Genomic DNA, 22203 nt, shown 5'->3' with positions numbered 1-22203 from the left:
AGACCAGGGGGAAAATGGGCAGCTTGACATGAAAGGAGGGCAGGGTGAGAGCTCTGGCAGCATTTGCTGTCTCAGCTGGATGCCAAGGTTTGTGCATTGAGGGGGCACCGGGCGCTCTTGCAAGTGCAACAGCAAATGTTGTGTGCTGTTCACATCCAAAGGAGGCTTCACAAAAGTAAAAATGAGGTCTCATCCCTCTTGTGCCTCAGGCAAAGGGGTCTCCCCCAGCTCCCCAGCTGCTCACAGGCAGAGGAGAACTCACAGGCAGAGGAGAACACACAGGGAACAGCACAGGTCACAGAGGATGCACCAACCTGGCACGTGCCAGCAAAGGTCCCAGAGGCACAAAGGAGCTTTGACTGTACAGAGGAGCACAGAGGTGGGGGAGTGGGTGGGGAGTTGAAAGAAATAATTTTTTGGCAGATAAGATTTTATTGTCTATCTTGTCCCTTCCTTGCCAAAATGTCTACAGAGATTGCAAAATGCACAAGCCCCAGATTCCTCCAAGTCCTGGCAGGGTAAAGCAGCACCTGGTTTGCAGAAAGGAGCAGAGATTTGAAAGAAGGAATGTGGGGTTGAAAGGTGAGGAAGAGAATCGTGGCTGTGCACTGCAGAACACCAAGCAAGCCTTCACCCTTTTCAGAGCTGTCATGCAGGTTTTGATTTCATTATTTCTCACTCATAATCATATTTTGTAATATATTATGTAACTAATAATATAGTAATATGCTGTAGTATTTACCCTAAATTTTTATTTATCTGGTACAAGTTGGGCAGCACACATTGCCCAGCAGCTCCAGCCTGACCCCAGAGGTGCTGGATTTCCTTTGGGGGATTCCATTCTCTCTGATTTGATACAGCCACTTCCAGGATTTCACACACAGACATCTCAAAGAGCACTGTAAATACATTTCTGATGCAGCCTCTGAACCTTGTAAGCCGAGGATAAATCCCCTGCACAGGAAGGGCTGGTGCAGAGCTGTGCCATTGTGCTGGCAGACTCACCCAAGCCTTGGTCTGGCTCTCCTGGTGTGTCCCACGTGCCAGCAGGAGCACTGGCGTGCCCCTGGCACATGCAGGGCAGCACCACCCTCTCCTCCCCTGCTCAGAAAAACATCACTGTCCTCTAGAGAGACAGAAGCCATGGGAGCACAGGTACCCACACACTGCTGTGCTGTCAACACATGCCAGTGCTCCAGAATGTCACAAGAGCACTCAAGCATCAGGCATTTGCACCACCCTGGATTTGGGGTTTCCCTGTGGAGAAAAGCTACAGTGAAAACGTTGGAAACACCTTTGTGAAAGCAAAAAAAAACACGGCTGACTTTTAAACAATCTTATCCACGCAGGTCTTAGCACACCCCGGGTATTGCAGCATCTCTCCTGAACCACATTCTCTGGCCCACAGAGAGCAGAGGCTTCATGCAGAGATCCAGGTTAGGATATTGCCCTGGCAGGGCATCCTTTGGCACTGCCTGTGCACTGAGGAGCTCTCCTGAGCACATGGGCTGGGTGTGGGTTCCTGCTTTTTGACACACTGGGGTTTCCTCACTCCAAGAAAGCAGCAGGGAAAGGAAAGGAAGGGGGGAAAAACGCAAAACCAAAAAGCCAAACTGAGGCAGGTCTAACCTCCTGGAGCTGGATGAGTGACTGAGAAATGCCAGGGAACATTCCTGGCTGTCATCAGTGAGCCTCAGCCACTTGCCTCATGGGGCTGGGGATCTGCTCCTATTCACTCATCCCATGGCTCTTCCCTGCCCACAAAGGAGCCAACAGCACCACAGGAGAGGGCAGGCCATGGGAGCACATCTCAGGGGCCTTTGTGCATCCTCCTGTCCACATCCCAGGGCCTTACAGTTGGGCCCACGTGCCCTTCACGAGCACTTGAAACCTAGAGACTGACCTGAAGTTTGTCACGTAGAACAAAATATTTTCACAAGAGCTAATTGGAAGGTTAAAAGCTACTTGAGAGTAGATGAACTGGCTCCTGCTGAAGGAGCCACAGGCTTGGGCTGTGAAACTGCCAGCACAGAGAAGGCTGCAGGCAGAGCCAGGGCTCCCCAGCTTTCCCTGTGTGCTGAATCACCTGGTGCTGCCCAGAGAACCTTCTCTCAGGAGGAAGTGATGCTCCTCATCCTCATCCTTCTGCTGCCCACAGAAACTGGACACAACAGAAAGCCCCTGCTTCTGGCAGTTTTGCTTGCTGGAACAGGGATGCCACACTTTGGGTTGCTACAATTAGAGCACACCCCTTGCAAGCCATAGGGGAAAAAAAGCCAGCCTGCCTTCAAACTTCTTTTTTTTATGCTTCTCCTTTGCTTTCTGACATGGTTTATTCATGCACATAAACACATATACTGGCACCCAAACGTTTTCATATTGACCAGGGTTTGTTTCAATAGCAATGGCATTTTCCACATTCCATCACAAAACCAGATCCATATTCCAATTCCAAAATTATTTGTGCTACCTGTCTTGTTAAACTGCTCCAGTTAAGGAGCAATTTAAGCATGGCTACAAGCTGCCAGGACCCTTCATTTTAAGTGGCAGATATGTCAAATGGAGATTTGCTTTTTAATACCCATAAACCAGTGAGGCCTCAAGTTCTTCAAGCACCTTTCAAACTTCAATGTGTTGTAAAAATGCACCAATTTCCTTTACTCTTCCAGAAAGCAATTCCTGTACTAAGCACAGTCACAGCTCTCCCATTAACCACTTTCAGGTTTCTATAGTTCTTTAAAAAAATAATGAAAACTGGATACTGAATGAGAATTCTCCAAAATCCGAAGCATACTGAAGGTAAAACCTTTGGCTGGCTACACAGAGCTCCACCACCAGTTAGTGATAAAGGATTGCTTCCCAAGGAGAGGTTGTAAGAACCAAGTGACCCTCTCAGACTGATTGAACCATGAGTGAAAACAAAAGGCACCAGAGTTTGACATTAACTGGAAAATCCCAGAAGCATCAGAGTAAAGTTCACTGAACTGCAGCTACTCGTAGGGGCATGGCGAAATTTGCTGTCACACCACTCTTATTCCAGACCAAGATGTACCTGCAGCAAATCAACCTTATTCTTTAAGATTTTGATTACCACATCCTGATGTGACTTTTAAAAGCATGTATTTTACCAATCTGAATATTTTAAGATAACAGTGGAAGCTTTTCAACCAGAAAGTAAATACAGAAAGTATTCCAACAACTGGTTGTAATTGCTACTTTATTGGATTTGCTATTACTATTTACTGTTACTTTAACATCTCACTGAATTGAGGCAGGAAATAAAGGAATTAGGGAACAAATCCACAACACAGGACCTTCCTCACAGGCCTTTTCTTCTTAAGACAAGTTTGATTCAAGGTCAGTGAAAAGAGGCTTGCCTTGAGTGTTTGCTCTGCAGTGTAGGAGGATGTGCCACTGAGCAGAGCCTACCTGGGAAGTTACAACCCAGATTTCAAGTATCTTAAAAGCTTTGGAGTATTTAAGAATCATTGTAGAGCACTGAGCACACAGCAGGGCTGTGAAAGCAGGACTAGGAAACCACCATCAGCCTCATCCATTTACATGAAGCATCAGCATTCAAGGCAAGGAGAGAGTCAGCACGCTGAGACCTTCATACTTCAATTAGCTCTAGAAATCAGACACAGCCCCCACCAAGTTCTCAGGACTGAGTATGTGGCAGAGGAGCAATAGAAGAGAGATGCACAAGAAGCTCCAAGTCTTACCTGGTGTACACAGGACTTGGCATTCAGAAAAAACAGCTCTACTGTAGTTCTGTCCTTGAGAAAGGAAATGCTTTCAATGTAGAACCTGAAAATTAAAAAGAGAACCAAAAACATGAGTTACTCTCTTGAATAGGTTTCATCTTCCTCCCAAGTCATTTTATTTCCTCAGGGTTTTGTTCTCTAGCAATAAAATAGCACAGAGGAACTATGAGCTACTGCACTTAATTTCCTGCCTTTTAGGAGGGAACAAGCAGAAATCACAGCCTGACAGCACACAGGGAACAGGGACTCCTGGCTCAAGAGATCCTGGATATGTGATGACTTTTCAAATGAGATGAAAACCCTGTGGAATGCTACAGGAGCAAAGCCCATCCCTGCTCTGCAGGTGAAGTCACAGCAGTGGAAAAGGCAGCTCTGAACGTGCTGCAGGTGGGGAAGCCAGTCCAGCACTCTGCTGGAGGACTGGGGTTGCTGGCAGCCCTGCAGGACCTTCCAGGAGAACAGAAATGTTAATAAGAGCCATTCCCTTCGCTCCAGGTCCAGATGCTCCCACTAAATGCCAGGCAGAAAACACAACATTTTTACAGCCAAGCAAAGACCTGGACCACCACTGCCTCAGCAGTGCAGATCACCCAGGGCTTCCCAATGTCTTGTCCTTGACAGCAGGAGGGCTGGATGACCCACACAGGGCAGTCAGAACCAGACCAAACTCTCCCACAGCCCCAAGCTGCTTTTGAGGCTCCTCAAGCTCCATCCCCTGGTGATTGCACTGATGATCACCTTGGCATGGGTGATTTGTAGGACATTTGAGCGACTCCCCAGCAGCAGCAGACAGAATGTGGCAGGGAACAGTAAAGCTGGGACCTGCCACACGTGTCAGGAATGTTTGCAGTGTTTATGCTGTGACTTCAGAAAAGTGACACATTAAATAGTAATTGCTTTAATATTCCACATTCCTACAGCGTGTTCCATCGAATTAATTTTAAAGCACCCTCCAGAACGCCTCTGCAGGTAATTTACCCATTTCACAGGCATGCAGCCTGTCCAAGGGGCAGCCCAGCAGCCTGCCCCAGACATTTGAAAAGCTATTATACATTTCCATGACTCACCTTCCCCCATAAACTCCACAAGCCACAGGTGTATTTCCACCCTCTCTTGATCTCTGATATATTTTTTTTCCAACAGCTTTCCTTAACTTTACTTTAAATACCCTTGAGTGTTTCTCTTCAGAAATGCAGAGCAGAGAGCAGGACCCACACTCTTGATCCCTTCCCAGCCTGCTGCCAGACCAGCCCTTCACAGAGTGGACCTTCCTCAGCCTGCTTCACTGCACCAAAATGTGATTTTCCTCAGCTAATGACCTCATTTGCACTTCCAGTTTCTTTCAGCCAGGGTCAGGTGTGGCTGACTTACCCTCAAAAGCAGGGCAGCTGTGGCTCTGAATCAGGCAGCTCCCAGTCACTGCTGGTACAAAGCAGGAAGCTGCAGGATCTATGGATTTAGGGTGAGGGCACAGGGGGGCACTGCCCCTAATCCCAGCTGTGTCCCTGTGTTCCATTTCCTCTGTGTACAAGCTGTACCTTCTTATCACCCCACGCAGATGGGGAACACTGGACCACAGAGATAAGGATGTTCAGGGCATGGCAGGCACGTTTGGGAACACCATAAAGTGCACATTCTGCTTCTACTTCCGATGCTATCAGCATTCTTGAAGCTGAAATGACGCTTCTGAAAGTCCTCAATCTGCATCATCGAGCCCTTCAGCTGAGTGTTCCATCCAAAAACCTCTGAGACTGGATGGAGTTTATGCCACCTGGCAATAATTAAAATCTCAAAGGGTTGTCACATGTTTCCTTATTGAACAGCAAAAGCTCAGGGATGAGAAGCGATGAAAAAAAACAGGAACCTGGAGATTCCTTCATTTCTGGTAATACAAATGGAAACTGCAAGTTTTGAAGTGGTTTTTCTGATGGAATATCTATTTTCTGTGGATCAGGCAGTTTCTGTAGTGCTAATTATTTCTGTATCATCCCCCTCCTTCTCTGCATCTCACTGCCCACCTCCTTGGTTACCTGTTTTGGATCTCATGACCCCAGAGTACTCAGGCTTAAAATTCCCTTTTAAAAGTTTATCTTTCCAAGCCCACTCCTCGCACATTAACTCTTGCCCAAGTCTCTGCACAACCTGTCCTGCTCAGGAGCATCTTGCAACAGAGAGGGCCAAAATGAACAGCATGAGCAAACAGCATAAATTCCAACCAAAAAATGCTCAGATTACAGGATTACCTTCACAGCTTTCTTGGGCAGCCATAGGCTTTGGCCTCCCAGGTCCTGATCAAACATTGTAAATATACAGTGAAGAGCCCATCATCCCTTTATAAATGGAGCTTTTTCTTTCTGCTAAGTGTGGAAGAGGAGCTCTGGACACCATCAGACATCAGCATGTATTCAGCCAGAACAAAGTGCCACTTGTTTGTCCCATTCCCCTGGGATGGGACGTGGGGAGGCGCCGCTGCCAACCGAGCCAAGCTACACAAGAGGCTCTGCCTTGGAAGTGCTTCAAATAATTAAGCACACAAGGCATAAATTTACCCAGATCTGAAAAGCAAATGAGGTCAGTCTGCTCTCACGTTCCCTCATAGACTGCAAGGAAAACAAAAACTGCAACAATATTCAGAATATGATGCTTGATCTCTTCTGCCAGCACAGCTCTGTTTCGTAGGAGAGAGTTTTGTTCAGGCCCTTAACCAGCAGAGCTTTGCCAGCCCTAAAGTAATGCAATTACATTGGCCAAAATAATAATTTTGCCAGGGATTTTATTCTTTCCTGGGGACTGGTTAAGCCGTGAGCAAAACAACCATCAGCAATCCCTTTAAAGTACAGGCAACCCTTAAGTAAACAGAAGAAAAGAAGTAAGTAAAGTTGTTTGAATAAACTGTATTGCAATTTAGCACACTCAATGACAAGTCAGGCAAAGAAGACATTTAAAATATGAGGTTAAAAAATAAATAAATAAAACAAACCCCCCAAACCCTCCTTAGGAACAATGTCCTAGTAACAGTTTAAAAAGTAGCAAGTTCCAACCTACTTTATTTCATAGTTAAATACAAAAGAGAGCAGCACTTAGCCAGGGCTTAATCTCCTTCTAAAAATAACATGTTGGTTTGACATTTATTTCCTTTATCAAATCTGTAATCAGTTCCTTTAAACAAAAGCCCCTGGTGATAAACCAACCCCAGTGGTAATGTTTGCTTGGTGGAAACAATTACTCACCTAACAGCAAAGTACAAAGTTGCCGGCCCTGGTTTCTTGGGCAAGTCATGGTCCAGGACACGGTGATCCAGCTGCAGCCAGACGCTCTGACCTCTATGGAAACAGGTTGGGGAGAAGGTTAAAAATTGGGATGGAAAATACAGAAATTCAGTTCTTTTTAGTACCCCTGTTTACTCCAAGTGTTACCTTAAAAAGTTCAAGACTCAGCTCCAAGGCAGGCAAACATCTCTTGAAATGATTTCCCTTTTTTACCTAACCCTTAACCCTGCAAGGCTGAGCCATGGGTGCCCTCCAGAGGCCACACACTCTCTCCAAGCACCCAGCCCTGTGCATACACCCTGAGATCCCACTGGAGTTTCTGGGGAAGCCAACAGCTTTTAGATAATCCCCTGCCAGCACTTTAAACCTCACTATGACTCGGTGCCAGCAACCAAAAACATCCAGAAGAATTCCATGGCAGCTCTTCTGGGGGAAAAAATAAGCCAAGTACAAACAGTATCCTCAAGGGATTTACAGAAGAGCTGGGGGAAAGTATTTTCCAGCAAGTGAAAGGACAAAAATATTCTAGGGACAGCCCAGGATGTGAGTGGCTGGTAAAAATAACACAGTGCTGGGGTCAGAGCCCAGAGGGAGCAGCTCCCATCAGCTCCATGAACTCCAGTGTGTCCCCAGGCCAGTCCTGCACGTGGGATGTGCCTCAGATTTGAAGTTGAAGGCTTCCATCCAGGACTGCATAAAAATTGACAATGGGAAGCAGCAGGAACTGATGTTCCTCCCACTAGACAAGAGGCTGATTTAGGAGCTGTTTTAGTGCACAGCTCCATGTCCCCACTGCCCTGAGCACCTCTGATCAGCTGAAGGTAACTCCTCTGGTAACTCCTCTGGAGATGCTGGCCCTGCAGCCAGCAGATGTGGGGAGGCATTTCAGTGCCCTGCTGAGAGATGAGCCTAAGCAGCAGGTGAGTCTGCAATGAAGCCAGCTGACCCTGGGTTAATGCCATGGAACAGATCTCCCACGGCGCTCCAGAGCCTGGGCACAGCATCACCCCCAGGCTCAGCCAGAGGAACGTGGTTCTGGGCAGGACTCAACTCACAGCTCACTCTGACTGGGAAATTTGGGGTTAAAAGGCTCAATAATACATCTGAGATTCAGGTGCAAAGCAGTAGGAACAATTCATTTTGGAAATAAATGCAAAACATTTTTGTTGTTACTGAAAGTGCAGAGGAGGAAAGCTGAGAGTGTTCACATGGGAAATTATCACTGAATCAGTTTTTTCTCTGTCTGAGACAAATATGAAATGTGAAATCATCAGGAAAATATTTTACAAGGATTCTCTGGTTTGTGCCCAGAAGATATTTTCCAAATATTTTCTGTTTTGTGCCTTCCCCTTTCCCCAGCCAAGCAGCACAAACACAAGGTACGAAACCCTTTATTATTTGAAAGAAAAAGTCATTTTTCCATCATACCAAGCTGTCACGGTATCAGAGATAAAGTTTTACACTGCAATAATGACACAGCTGTTTAAACTAAATAAACATACTCACGTATCATCGATAAATGTTATCCCAAAATACTCCTTTTCTTTCAGGTTAAAGTGTGAGGCCACCAGATCCAGCAACTCCCGAGACAAAAGTTTGGGCTATTGAAAGAATAAAAATAATTTTATCCATTTCAGTCCAGGCTTTTAATAAAAAATAGAAGTTTTCTGTGCAAACACTGGCATTTGAGTACATATGGCCACGCTAAAACCCTGTTGTACAACTGAATACAGAAGTGACATATCAGATTCATATCAGGGTGTCTCAGTGGAGCTGTGTGGAGCATGGAGAGGCATTTTGGTGCTTAATCCATGACATTAAGCTGAAGGGCACAGATTGAGTGCTGCTTTCCTCTTTCTGGGGGAGAAGGCAGAATCCCAGGCTTTCCTGCACTTACAGCAGGAAGGAATTTTCAATTAAGATAATATTGTGTAGTGGAGGATCTTGTGCTTTGAGATCTGTTACAGGAATAAAACATCCTCAAACCCACAGAGTTTTCTTCCCATGTGAACGACAAAAAAACACCACCACAAGGGGTGTGTTTAATATCCTTTATGAATTTTGGTGAAAGCAAAAACTGAGTGCAGAACTGCAATATTTTGCCCACAAATATTTTGTGGCAATATTTGAAGGACAGGGAAGTCCTTCAGCTAACCCAGGTGTCAGGAGAAGCACATATTGCCTCAGCATGCTTATTCCACTCCTCTGAGGTTTTCTACTAAGAGGAATAACTTTTCTTCAACCCTCACTTCAGCCCCCAGAAGAAAAGAAGCAGAGAAATCTGGCACTGGCTGCCTGTCCCCAGAAGAGTGAGGTTTGTACCTGAACCAGCAGCTCCAAGTTCCTGTCATCGAGGAGATGCACCTGGCAGTGCCGGCCCTCGGTCATCTGCAAAGACAGCAACACAGCCCTGTCAGGAAGGGCAGGATTCCTGCCTTGCACCAGAGCAGTGAGGCTTGGGGACAAGGGCAGTGTGAAACAAGTGTCTGATTTTGATGGATAAGGGAATTGACACCGTACCAGAGCTGAGAGTCCTTCTCCAAGGACTCCATCTGGGGAGCTGCCTCAGCACTCTCAGTTCCTGGCAACTTCAAGATGGAATTAAGGGTGCTTAGCAGCACTCAGGATCAGATAAAAAAACCCCATAAATGCTGTGAGAATTAAATGTGAGGATGAACCAGCCTGGCCAGTGCCACAGCCACAGGCTTTTGCTCTGGTGAGGAGTAGATGACCTGGGACCCAGGAAACCCAGATCCATCCAACCCTCCCTGCAGATGGGTCAGCCCAGATCTGGTCCTCTGACCTGTGTCCAGAAGAGATGGAGTCTCTACCAGCACAGTAACATTTTCATTTAGCTACTGGAAGTCATCACCTCCATGGGATTCTTACATAGGAGCTGCACACATCAGGAAGGTGCTTGAACTGCATGACTAAGAATGGGGCGAGCTTTGCAACCTCTGATGCTATATCTGAACCACCTCTTTCATGTCACATTTATCTCCTGCAAACTAAGCCTCTTCCTCTCTTTAGGAGGTGAGCAATTCAGAAATAGCTGCCCATTATACCCTTTTAATATCTGCCCTTTGAAATCTAATACATTTCAATGAAAGCTTTTACATTATTTAATATCTATTCTAATTCTGGGCCTTTCAGCAGCTTCAGTGAGGACCAGCTTTGCAGCACTCTTCGGGTGAGAGCTGGTGAAGGGAACCTGGCTTTCATATTTGTCCTCCCAGCCTCAATGTAACTCGTTTTCCTGGCAGCACAAGCTTCCAGCCAACTCTAAATTGTGAGCTGTGAGCAGAGGCTGGGGGTGGTTTGCTTAGACAGGGGCTCCCAGAGGGATTAAACAGCAACACGCAATGGTTTCTCCTTTCACATCCCTCTGGCTCTGCAGGAATAGGGACAAGGACAGGGCTGAGCTGTAGTGCCATCAGCAGCTCTCATCACCTCCTGTCCCTGTGCATGCTGCGCACCCAAACCTTGCAGAGACTTCAAAATAAACACAATTTATATGTGATTCCAGTACCACCGCAGAGACCTCCCAGCTCTGCCCCCGTTTGCACAGCGAGGGCTGCGAGACACAGCCAGCCCTTCTGCCCCCAGCACCCAAACCAACAAAGCTTCATTGTTGCAGCTAATTCAGCTCATTTGGACCAGAAGCAGAGAGGGAGTGCCCTCCCGAGGAGCTCCACAAGCAGGTCAGAGATGCACATCTCCAGGCACAACTCCCTGTAGCGGCCGGGAAAACTGGGCTGCAGCATCTGTGCCCAAACACCAGCAACTTCTGGCACTGCTGAGCATCACATCGCCCACCAAACAGCAATACTGGTACAGGGAGCGCTTGCAGAGACAGTCTGGAGTGAAGAAATCCCTTCCTTTCCCTTTGTCTTTCTGCTACAAACATGAATTTGTACAAAGTGCCAGGTGAGGAGCGGCACATGGTGCTCGCAGCAGGTCAGAGCTCAAGGCTGCTCCAGCCAGAGACAGCAGCGATCCCACCCCTGCATCCCCTGCACAGCATCACCCCCTGCCCTGCACTCCCTGCAAGGGACATCTTCCAGCACTTCATCCCTCGGGTTCTGGAAGCAAAGCTGCACCACCGCAACTCCAGCTTGCAGCACGCTCCCTGAGATTTATCTGCTGCCCAAACACAGTACCCAGAGCCCTTAAATCCATTATAATCCACTCCCAGGTCCATTTGTTCCCAAGAGCTGAAGGGCTGCCATGGCAGGATCATAACTGAGTCGCCCATTACCATCAATTAATCATCTAATCAGCACACTCTTCAAGGTGGAGCATATTTCTGGCTCTGGCACAGTTACCAATCTGCCCCCGTTGCCAAGTGTCGAACCCAATAGTGTTTTTAAATCATTCCCCATCTGTTGCTCTGAGATAGCACGAGGGTTGCCATTATTTAATTGTGAGCTGCTTTAGTTTTCACCCAGTGAAATCACATCAATCACTCCTGACTGTTTTAATTGCCTCGGTTGTCTGTTGTTAAGTAAAAAAGGTTTCTGTTGTAGCAAACACATCCACAAAGCCTCGTGCTGAGAAGAAAGAAAGGTATCTGGAAGGATTAAAACATAAAAGAAATACCAAGCATCATCCGTGCTTCAATTCAGCTATCCAAGGTAACTGCAAAGCACCTCAAAAGTAAACAAACCTCATGACACCCCTGAAGATAGGCAAGATATAATTATCCCTGATTTTATTGATGAGACAACATAAGGAAACAGCTTAGAAGTCTCATTTAAAAATACAGATATGGACATTTAAACCCTGAGACGTCAGGAATCTTGTCTCAGAAATCACACATCCACTTCCCAGAGTTGCAGAAGATGCCAAGGTGCCCAGTGACAAAGCACCAGGAAATGCCTCTGCTGTGACAAACCTGGCAGCTCCCACCTGAGTCCCCAGAGCTCTGTGGCCACGGGCTCGTGCCACCCCAGGAACACTTCATGGACAAAGCTACAGGACAGCAATGTCCAGAGCCGTGAAATGCCTGTGGCTGTAGCTCCAAGAGGAGCTGCTTGCACCTCCCTGCCCTCCCCCAGCCCATTACTGAACACCTGAGGGCTACATTCCTGCTCAGACACCTTCTCCACCCAGGATGAAGCACAGGGATACTCACTGCCTGGCACCACAGCCTGCTCAAGGAACACAAATCTGCTGGTGTGACCGTCAGCTTTGCATCTGTAGGCTCCAATCTCCAAACAAAGCTGTGTTAACCCCGACAGTCCGAGCCCTTCTCCTCCTCCTGCACACCCAAAGCTTCAGCCACCAGCACCCTGGTTCCTGCAGCTGTGCAGGAGCTCACTCCAAGCATCCACACCCCATTCCTGATTCCCATTCTCTGCTCCTGATGGGGCAGAGAGCACTTGGCTCACCCTCTTCTTACAATCAGAAGAAAATCACTCCAAATTAATATCACAGGGAAACACAAGCCCATCCTACATCAGGAATGTCGCCCACCAGAGAGGTCATTTCCAGGAGACAACTCTGCTCACATCCAGCTGTCTCCCTGTGCAGACAGGCCTCTGAAGTACAAGGCAACACTCACCTTTCACAAGCCTTTTCTGTACAGGAGATGGAACCAAAGGCTCACCTCACAAGCTTTGGAGTGCCAATCCCCTTCCACCAGCCCTGTGTGGGCCCAGCAATGCCACAGCAATGCTCCAGCACTCTCACAGGTACCGACAATCTGGTCCCATCCTTTTGCTGGATGAGGATTCTGGATAAAGCTGGAGAGCTTCATAAAGAGGCTTCCATCACCTTCATCAATGGATTTTGGAGAGGGAAAGATGCTTCCAGCTCAGCAACTGGAGACTCTGAGCTCCTGGAGCCAGAGCAGCAAAGGACTCCTTTTTAACTCCCCCAATGACATTGATGTGATTCATTATCAGCAAATCCACTTGCAGGTTTGTTTCCTTGGGCTGTGGGAAGGGACTTGTGCTGTGCCCCAGCTCCCAGGGCACCAGGCTCCTCAAAGACCCAAAGCCCTGCAGCCCTCGCTGAGACATTTTCTTTCATCTTTAATTCAGGATGCCCTGCTAATCTGAACAATATAATTGATTTTCTGTGTGTTGGACCAATCCATCACGAGATGAGCACAGCTGTCTGGCTCAGTCAAGAGCCAGTGTGAACAGTCTTGAGATATTTATACACACACACATCTGTTTTCAGCTTATTCTCATTGATTTGGCATTGTCTGCATAAATGAACAATTTCTTCAACATGCCCCCAAATTGGTTGCCTTAGCAGTTACTTTTGAAAAGCCTGCTAATATTTAAGCTATTACCCAGTAAAAGAAGTAGCAGCATAAAATTCACGAAGCAGCTCGGTGTCTCATCTCATTCCCAATAGGAAATTAGGAGAGAGACATTACACAGCCCTATTTTTGGCAAAACCATGCCGAGAGACTGGGAAACAATAAAAATCCAGCATCCCAAAGTCACTTGTATTCTCTGTACACAAGTAAGCAGCAAAACCTCAAAAACTGAGGGGACTGAAAGGAGATAAACACTTTCCACTGCAGAAATACAGTTATTTCAAAATACTGCAGCTCTCCTAATTTACAGGCAGTCAGCAAGAATCTGATTCAACCAAATCTTCAGTAAAAAAGGCAGATAATGAAGGGAAACAAACAATTCTCAGAATATCCATGTGTGGAAATTAAAGCATATGGTGAGATCGTAACTCTACATAGAAAATTAGCATAATCATCAAGGTTTCATTAGCTGAGAGGAAACAACATTTTGTCCTCCCTTTTTTGTCACAAAAAAAAAAATATGACAAATTCTCCACCTAAAATCATCAAAGCAGATTTTCCAAAACATCCATCCCTTAAAAAGAAAATCAGCAAGGCAGAAGAAAAAAACCTACTTCTTGGCTACTTAGCCCAATTCCCTACAATATCCTGAGCCTGAATGTTTATTTGGGGAAAAAAAGCACATGCAGGATATTTATGCTATTTCTCTTGGACAGAAACATCCTCCCTATGCAAAGCTGGTTGTTACATGCAATATTTTTAGACATCCATGTGTGTCATCCCGTTAGGGAAAAAATAAGAAAAAGAAAAGAGTAATTAGACAGGGTGTAAACAGGAAATCTCAAAAAAAAACCTAAACCCTTAAGCCAAAAAAAAAAAAAAAAAGCTGTCAGAATAACACATCTCCTGAAGGGAAGCTTAGGAATGGAGAATCATGAAGGGTCTGGGTCAGGAGCAAACCCCAAAGTGTTGTATTCCCTTCTAGGTCAGATTTCTCCCTCCCAGAACTGGGCAAGTTACAAAGAAGTCACTTGGCCTATCTGCCACTGACTTCTATTTTTGAGCATTTTTTTTTTTTAATGTCTAGAGAAAGCCAAAAAAACCCAAAAACCCCAAACCAAACAACAAAACCCAAACCCTAAAAACTCTCTGGCCAGAGAAGAGAGGATTACACGTAAGCTGCACGTAATGAAGACAAAACTGGGAGCTGTGTCTGCCAGTGAGAGGCTCGGAGCCCTGTGCCTGCATCCCAGCTGTTCTCCCTGGGGATGTGCCACGGTCTGGGCTCAGCAGCCTGCACACACTGCACCCCTGAACGAGGGCAACCTGCCCAGGGTCCTGCAGCCACCTAAATACTCACCAGCAGAAGCTTCAAAACCACCCCCACTCACGTCCAGTGAGGCTTTGCACCTTTAATACCCTGAATTCCATGAGAAGTCTTTTGGAAGGAGCAAACCTCTTCCCCCAGTTCTCCTCTTTCCTTCCTCCCAAGACAAAACATTTTGTTCAGGGTGCTCCTGGAAACATCAGGGACACCAGGGATTTACTCCTCTGCACATTATTTCCATGAGCTACTGGCAAGGTAACCACGTGAAATTAAACTTCACTGGCAGATGAATAGCTCCAAAAGATATTTTATAGGCAGTACCTGTGCTGATGCACCCAGTGATGAGGGAGAAAGGGGAACCATTTTTACTACATAAATGGCCAGCACACAGCCTTAAACCTGCAGTTTGAGAGGCGAGGAATTGGACTGTGGTACACCATTATAGATTATAAAAACTGGCTCATTTATTCCTGGAACAGGCACACCACAGTGGCTCAGGCAGAGCACTGAAGAAAATAACACAGATAACAAAAAGCCAAAGAGCAAAATTCCCTCTCTGAGAAGGCGCTGCTGTCCCTTTGCACACTGACTCCACACGCCTGTGCCATGAGGCCATCCCAAAATGCTTCCATCCTGCTTTTGGCAGCGACTCACAGGCAGCAGAGCTGTTTTCCAGGTGCACAAGCCTGGAATCTTCAAAGGATTTCACCTCCAAATCCCTACCTGAGCTGCACTTAAACACCCATTAAAGCATCACCGATAATTTCTTATAAAGACTGTTTTTTTTTTATCCAAACCTCTCTTCTGTAACTCTTAAGCCTGACAGAGATTTCAAAGCTTAATACTGAAGCCTCTAGACTTCAGGTTTTCATTGGCATTTAGGTGGGTTTTTTCCTTTGCTTCTGAAGGCATTTAGGATCAGCTCCTCAGCTGCCTCAGATCAGCACTGCTTCATTGACTTTGGTACAACCAGCCAGCTTATGTCTGGCCCCTGAACGTGCACAGCCTGATCAAAATGTGAAATCACATGCAAGAATGTCTTGCAATAAGGAGCTGCCCTAACCAGGCACATCTCAGGAAAATAAAAGCCTTTGCCTGTCCTTCTGGAAGGAAGGGGCCTGCATGCAGCTGGGGGGAAGAGGGAAAAAGTTATAATGGTTTAAATGACCTCAGAGTTTCCTGGTGTGTCTGTTGGGAGAGCAAAGCTTCATCATGTTCCAGCACTTGGAGTCACTCAGAAATTTGAGGAATAAGCAGGAAAATAACAGACAGAAGTTTGGGCCTATACCAGCAGTGCTGTGGAAGCTTTTTAAACAGCATGTGCAGATCTCCAGAAACACCATGATGCACATTCTGGGGAGCCTGTCTGCAACCCACAGGTCTGCCCTGAGCAGTGTAGGTGCCATCACTCTGTGTCCTGTGGTGGGAGGTGCTTGGGGTGAAACTGATGGATGAGGACTGGAAATGCTCCACTCTCCCACAAGTGAAGATCTGAGGAAGGGAAGCATTGCCCCAACCCACTGCCACATCCCAGCCCACTGAGTGCCTCTCCACCAGCTCCTTTTCCACAGAGCAGTGCAGTGCCCTCCCCTCTGGGCTCACTGACACCTCCTGCAATGCCCAGTGGGTCAGCTCTGGGCCCAAAAACTGGTGTTTCCGCAGTCTCTGCTCACACCAGGCAGGACAGCCTGTGGGTTCCTGCCATGACACCACAGTCTGGCTCCCACAGGCACAATAAACCTGCAGTGATCCCTTAGAGGGCAGTGGCAGAGCTCCCTCCAGCTTTATGGGGGCAGACCATGTCTCCAGACATACTGCCTCTCCTTCCTAATCTTCAAGTCATAAAGAAGCCTTTGGCTGAAGTCCTGTCTCCAGTGTAGTCAATTAATTTTGCCATTAATTTTAACAGGGTCAGGGTTTTTTGCCTTAAATCATTTGTTATCTCACTATTAACCTTTAACAGAAGCCAGTATCTGCTTAAAGTTAAACAGCCAGTGATGCTCCACTGGGGCTGGCTACATCTTTCATCCTTTGTGCTCTGGCAAACCACCCTGCAGGACCAACCAGGTGACTCCAAGACACCTCTCCCAAAGGCTGCAGAGGCCACTTTGGCCCTGCATCCATGAGATGTTTACCCACAGCCCCTGCAGGGACTGTGCAGACCTCAGGGTATTCTCTTTCTCAGGACCAGCCAGGCAGGGACACTTAAAGCCATAACTGAATGACACACAGTGAAATAACGTTTTAAGATGAGACAGGCTGGAGAAAAGTGCAAGCTTTGCGCTTTGATGCCCCTTTGATGATGCTCTACATGGAAATGTTGGCTCTGCTGAAGTTTGGCAATGAGCTGGAGATAAAACACAGTGCCTGGAACAGGGGGCTGAGGGGCTGCCTGGGTTGCATGGCACCTTCCTAAAATAGCCATGTGAGCTGGAGATAGGATGAAAAAACTGGCTCCTGCAGAGCATCAACTGACTTTCATGTAAGCCCCACCAGCTGAGGCAGTGAAAAAGTCTGGCACAGGAACAGCCCAAGTGCTCTCTCCCTCACTGCAGGCACTGTGGCTTTGCAGGGCCACGTGCCAACAGATTTTCCATGCAACCCTCCTTTTCCCCATTTATTCTATTATTTCTCATTGCAGGGGATGGCAGATCTAAAGGACTCTTTCATTCACTCTGTTGATGGCTTCTACAGGAGACAGGCACAACCTCTTGGGGTCATTAGAAAGATCCCACTCACCAGAGCAGGGCATGGGGCTCTAAATCTCATCCTCCTCTCCCAGAATTCTCTGAAATAATGAGGTGCACACTGTAATAAGACCCCCAAACACTGAACAAAACCGAAGAACAGCGATAAATTGAAATCCAGGAAACAATTTAACTGAATCTTCCTCAAAATCCTAAATCCAGTAATCCAGCCAGGAGTAAAACCCTTTGCCAAGAGCCAAACACAAGCAGCAGAACTGCAGCTTCTTGCTCCCTACCAGGAGTGTGCAATGTGAAGAGCTCACCCCTCTCCCCCCCATGAGGAAATCCTGCAGTGTGGCTGCCTTTCCTGATGCTACCCATGGCTCTCCCTGGACTTGCCTTTGCTCCATTGCACATGGGGGTGCAGGGGTTGCTCACTGGGCACCAGCACAGGGATGAGAGCACCCGAGTGCTCAGGCAGCACCAGCCCCATTGCAGGAGGCAGGGGGAAGGACTGATGCTAAAGTCTGGCCCCAGACTTGCAGCTGCCAAGCAGCACCCAGCCAGCATGTCACTTCTCCTGGCAAATTATCACAAATGCTGAGTCCCTCTGACAGAGGGGGGGAGGTTAGCTACCCTCTTGAAGGATCAGCACCCTTATTGCACGACTATTCTCCTCAAAGGTGTCTCAAGATGAAAACTGAAGTGTTTCTCAAACAGGTCATGCCATTCCACGAGTGCTGATGTACCATTCCTGCCACTCTGCAGTGTGTTTAAAACAATAAGAGAAGAATGGGCAGGCAATTTACAGCTAATGCTATTTAAAAAAACAAACACCTATCTGGAAAATTAATAGGAAACAATCAGTACAAATCTGCCAGAAATATCAAGTCAATGAAATCCAACATCTGCTTTCCTTGGCAGCACACAGCCAGTAAATTTGTGTCTGCAGGAGACACGCTTATCACCAGCAGTGCTGAGACTCTGCAGGCAGGTCATTACTGCACACAGCCCATGGTGGTGGCTTGTTCCAGGGCAACCTCCTGGGAATTTAGGGGAAAAAGGAATCCTGCAGGATCAGAGTGCTTTCCTGATGCAACCTGACAGAACAAATGCAGTGCTGCCCGTGAAGGGGCACTGCCTGGAGGCAGCAGCATCCTCTGTCCCTGAATAAGCAGTGCCACAGTGGGGCAGGACTGGCCACCTGCCCTCCTGTGACCTGTCCTGACCTTTGCTCCCCAGCCAGGAGGCAAAGCAGTTAAGCTCCAGCTTCTTTGCCTAAGTCTCTACAACACCAATCTCAGGGTTTATTCCGTGCAGAGCTTCTGGTAACTTTTCCTGTGTTTTTATCTCGCCCCAGAAGCCATCCCTGACCCACTTGAACAAACTCAGCGTTCCCTGTTACAGGAATAGTTGCAGAAGATGAAAAAATACCTTTATAGAAGAGTAGTTTCACAACTCTGGAGATCCACACCCTGCCCTTGGTGCCTTTTTGCATCTCCCCAGCCCTGAAAATCTCCCCCATTTCTGATGGCTTTTCACAGGATGCTCCTCTGTCCCCTCCACCCTGCTCAACCCCGAGTTGGGTTTTTGAGGGAGGGCTCCCAAAGCAGGAGATACAGGCAGAGCAAGCCCTGACCAAATAATTGCCATCCCCTCCAGGCAGCATCTCATCTCCTAAAGTCATTTTGAATCTCTTCTTCTCCTGTCCCATCCAGGTCCCTGCACCCAGCATACATCTCTGGACTTTTCCAGCCACTCATGCTTGGCAACAGCCCCTCAGGAAATCCAGATGCCAGCCTTGGGCAGACATCAGGTAAGAAGGAGATGAAAAACAATTTAAAAAAAAAGGCTAAAGCACAAGTCCTTTAAATATCTGCAACTCTTAAAAAAATTGCAGAGAGCAAATAAATAAACCAAGAGGAGTCACAGCAGTGGGTATGGGCTGGAGCAGGCAGCGAGCAGCGTTTCTGTGGAGGCGAGGAGCCAACATTCCCAGTGCCAGCACCTTGCCAGGCACTCAGGGGGGCTGATCCAGATGGTTCCACATTTCTCTTTTAAAGCTAAACAAGTGCTTTGGATCAAAGGCTTCTTTCTCAGCAGCTCTGTGTGCACTGCTGCATCTCCAGGCCACCTCTTCACAAGGGTTTTTTGGGGGGTGAGAGGGGAGGGGACCTGATGAGGAGATATTTAATAGTTGCATGCTGAAAGGAGTTACTGTACCAGGCGCCGAACGCCTTTTCTCAGGACTCATGAATCTGCGCTTTGTTCGGGTTAAATCATATCTCAGGGCAGCCCAAAAGGGTAATCTCTGCAAAGAGGTTTTCTCTCTAACCAGAAGTTAGAGATCTTTGCTCCAGCTGCAGCAAAGTTACCAGAACCCAGCTTGGATTTAGCCCTTTGCTAAAGGAGCCAAGGCAGCATTTACAACAAAGGCAGGAAAATGCAGCTGTAAATGCTGGGATAAACAAACAGCCCCTTATCTCCTCAATGGAGTGCAAAAGATGCAAAGAAATTTTTATGGACTGATCCTTCAAGGCAAAGAGAAGAGCAAGCAGAAAGGTTTCAGCCCACACCATCCCAAACTTTCTTCACTCTGTGCTGCTTTCTGGCTCTCTGGGGCTCACAGTTCTGAGCTCTGCACAATGTTTAACTCAGGACACACTGCAAGAGCACTAAATAAATAACATTATCTGCCACTGCTAAGCATCAGAAATTAAAATACAGCCTCTTACCTCCACATCAGACACCCTGCTGGTTGAAATGGACTTGAGAAACCCAAGAAGTACTCCCAACGTGCATGCACTAAGCCTTCATGTTTTCTGTACTTTTGAGCTGGGGGAAGAAGGGAGACACGCTCCCGGACTTCTTCCGTTGCCATATAATCTGAAGGAAGTGACCTTCACTTTTTGCTGCTTTGATTACACATTCAGAAACAAAAGCCCTTCCAGAGTGAGTCAGGGGACACAAGGGGTTGAAAAGGGATTGTTAAAAATGGGAAAGCATTACAATTGTGGGCTGGTTTTTGGTTGGTTTTTTTGTGGGTTTTTTTTTCCCCCTGTGATATTAACCCCTTTATTATAAAACAAAACCAAATTAAAACCCAGCAGTTGGTGACCAAAGGCATAGCATAGGTGCCAGTCCTGGGGCAGTGAGACACTGGTGTGGGGCCACGATCCCTGTGTCACAGCAGTGGCTGAGGACCCCCATGCTGGCAGCTCTGTGCTCGCTGGGAGCTGCCATCAGCCCTCCCAGCTCCTCCACCCCACACTCCTACCACAGGACAGGAGGGGCTGCTGTGTAAAAACCTGGCACAGCACTAAAACTTCAAGCCATCCCCAGCCTGAACCCCTTGGAGCAAGGCTGAGCCCTGTGGCAGCAGGGACCAGCCCATCTGAAGGGCTAGAGGACCAGAGATAACCAGAGCTGGTCTGCTCAGCACATTCACAAACTCACATCTCCACTGCCCCTCCCTGCAAGAGACACCCCAGGGACAGCACTGCACTCACTGGGTGCCCAAACTGCTTCCCAAAGCACAGCTCTGCTGCTCTGGTGTGGTGCTGCACTCTGGGGAGGGAGATGAGTGTGTGGACACAGGTCACATCCTTGGCCATCAATCTCAACTTGCTCCTGCTCTACAGGAGTGCACTTTGCTGCTGGCAGGGGAGTAAATCATGTACCTGCTGTTCTGCTGCTCCTTTGCAGGTTGCTCTGTGTGCAAAACACCCAGCTCTGCTTTCAGTCCCTGACTCCTTCCCCCCTGGCACATCAACCCACGAGGCTTCACACGCCCCCAGCTCTGACACAGCAGCACAAACTGTGTAACTGTGCCAAGCAGAGCACAGGTGTCACACAGAAACTGCTCTCAAAGAAATCACACAGGCACAGAAACTGCTCTCAAAGAAATCACACAGGCACAGAAACTGCTCTCCTCAAAGAAAACTCAAACAACGGACACTGCTCTCACTGAAAATGAAAAAACCACAACAACGAAGAACTGTGCACCCAAATCCAGGAGGCTGCAAGTTCCAGAGTTCCAACCTGACCTTCAGGCAGGTACACAAGAGGCACAAGGTCTCAAATTTACACCTGCAGTTACTTCAAAACTCTAAATGCTCTTACTCAGTTACTTATGCTCTCAACTGAGCAGTCACTATACACATAGAGGACAAAATGTGAAGACTCTCCCTACCCAGCTTTTAAAATCCAGGGATCTATTTTAATAGAAAAAAAAAATAAATAAAAATAAGTTCAACACCTGGAGCAAACTAACTTGCTTTTCCCAGAATGAAAACAGGTCAAACAGTTGCTGTTTGACAGCAACACCTCATAGATGTGGCTCCCTCTTCTCAGAGGTCCTGAGGCCCCTTGGCCCAGCTGAAGTCCCCCAAATAGGAGGCTCTGTGACAAGTGTTTGAGGCCAACAAGAGGTTCCATGAAGCTGCAGAGCACTGTGTAAAGACAGAGCCTTCCCAACAGTGCTGGGGAGAGAAGCAGCACTGCCTGGTCCACCCATCACAGGGTGAGTCAGCCCTGCTCCCCTCACCTCCCCAAATAACCATCAGTGCAGACACCTCCAGAGGGCAGCTACCCCAGACACCCAGGATGCAGTGAGGTGCCACAGGAGTCTCACCCTCCTTGTTTAATTCAAAAGAACCAGCTTTGATCAAATAACCACCCCTTAAATAGCTGCAGACAAAGAGTTGTCTTTTTTTCCCAGAGTTATTTTGTAAAAGCCAACATTCTCATAGTCATGAGACTACAAAAGCTTTCCACTCTGTGCTCAATATCACAGGTTTCATGAAAAACCCATAAGCTGGCCCCACATCAGGCAGGAGGGTGCCAGGTCAGGTCCAGCCAGCTGCTCCAGACTGCACCAGCAACC

At 47.4% G+C, this 22203-nt stretch overlaps 1 protein-coding gene across 7 annotated transcripts in view; it reads right to left on the bottom strand.

The window, feature by feature from the left end:
- The window catches only part of FRMD4B (FERM domain containing 4B), a 125679-nt gene that overhangs the window by 49153 nt on the left and 54323 nt on the right, over positions 1–22203 (bottom strand). For 5 of the 7 annotated variants that reach the window (XM_086845228.1, XM_086845225.1, XM_086845226.1 and 2 more), the window contains 4 exons: positions 9356–9421; positions 8540–8634; positions 6995–7087; positions 3723–3807 (listed from right to left, as the gene is read on the bottom strand). In XM_086845228.1, coding sequence (XP_086701354.1) covers positions 3723–3807; positions 6995–7087; positions 8540–8634; positions 9356–9421 — 339 coding nt within the window. Of the gene's footprint in view, positions 1–3722; positions 3808–6994; positions 7088–8539; positions 8635–9355; positions 9422–9553; positions 9685–20053; positions 20216–22203 lie in introns of those variants that run through there. The other 2 variants (XM_086845224.1, XM_086845230.1) reach the window with 2 other exon arrangements.

Source organism: Cyanistes caeruleus, chromosome 11, assembly GCF_971803275.1.
Source record: "Cyanistes caeruleus chromosome 11, bCyaCae1.hap1.1, whole genome shotgun sequence".
Classification (NCBI taxonomy): Eukaryota; Metazoa; Chordata; class Aves; order Passeriformes; family Paridae; genus Cyanistes; species Cyanistes caeruleus.
The sequence above is the reverse complement of the archived record's forward strand: the minus strand, read 5'-3'. Positions and strand labels throughout refer to the sequence as shown.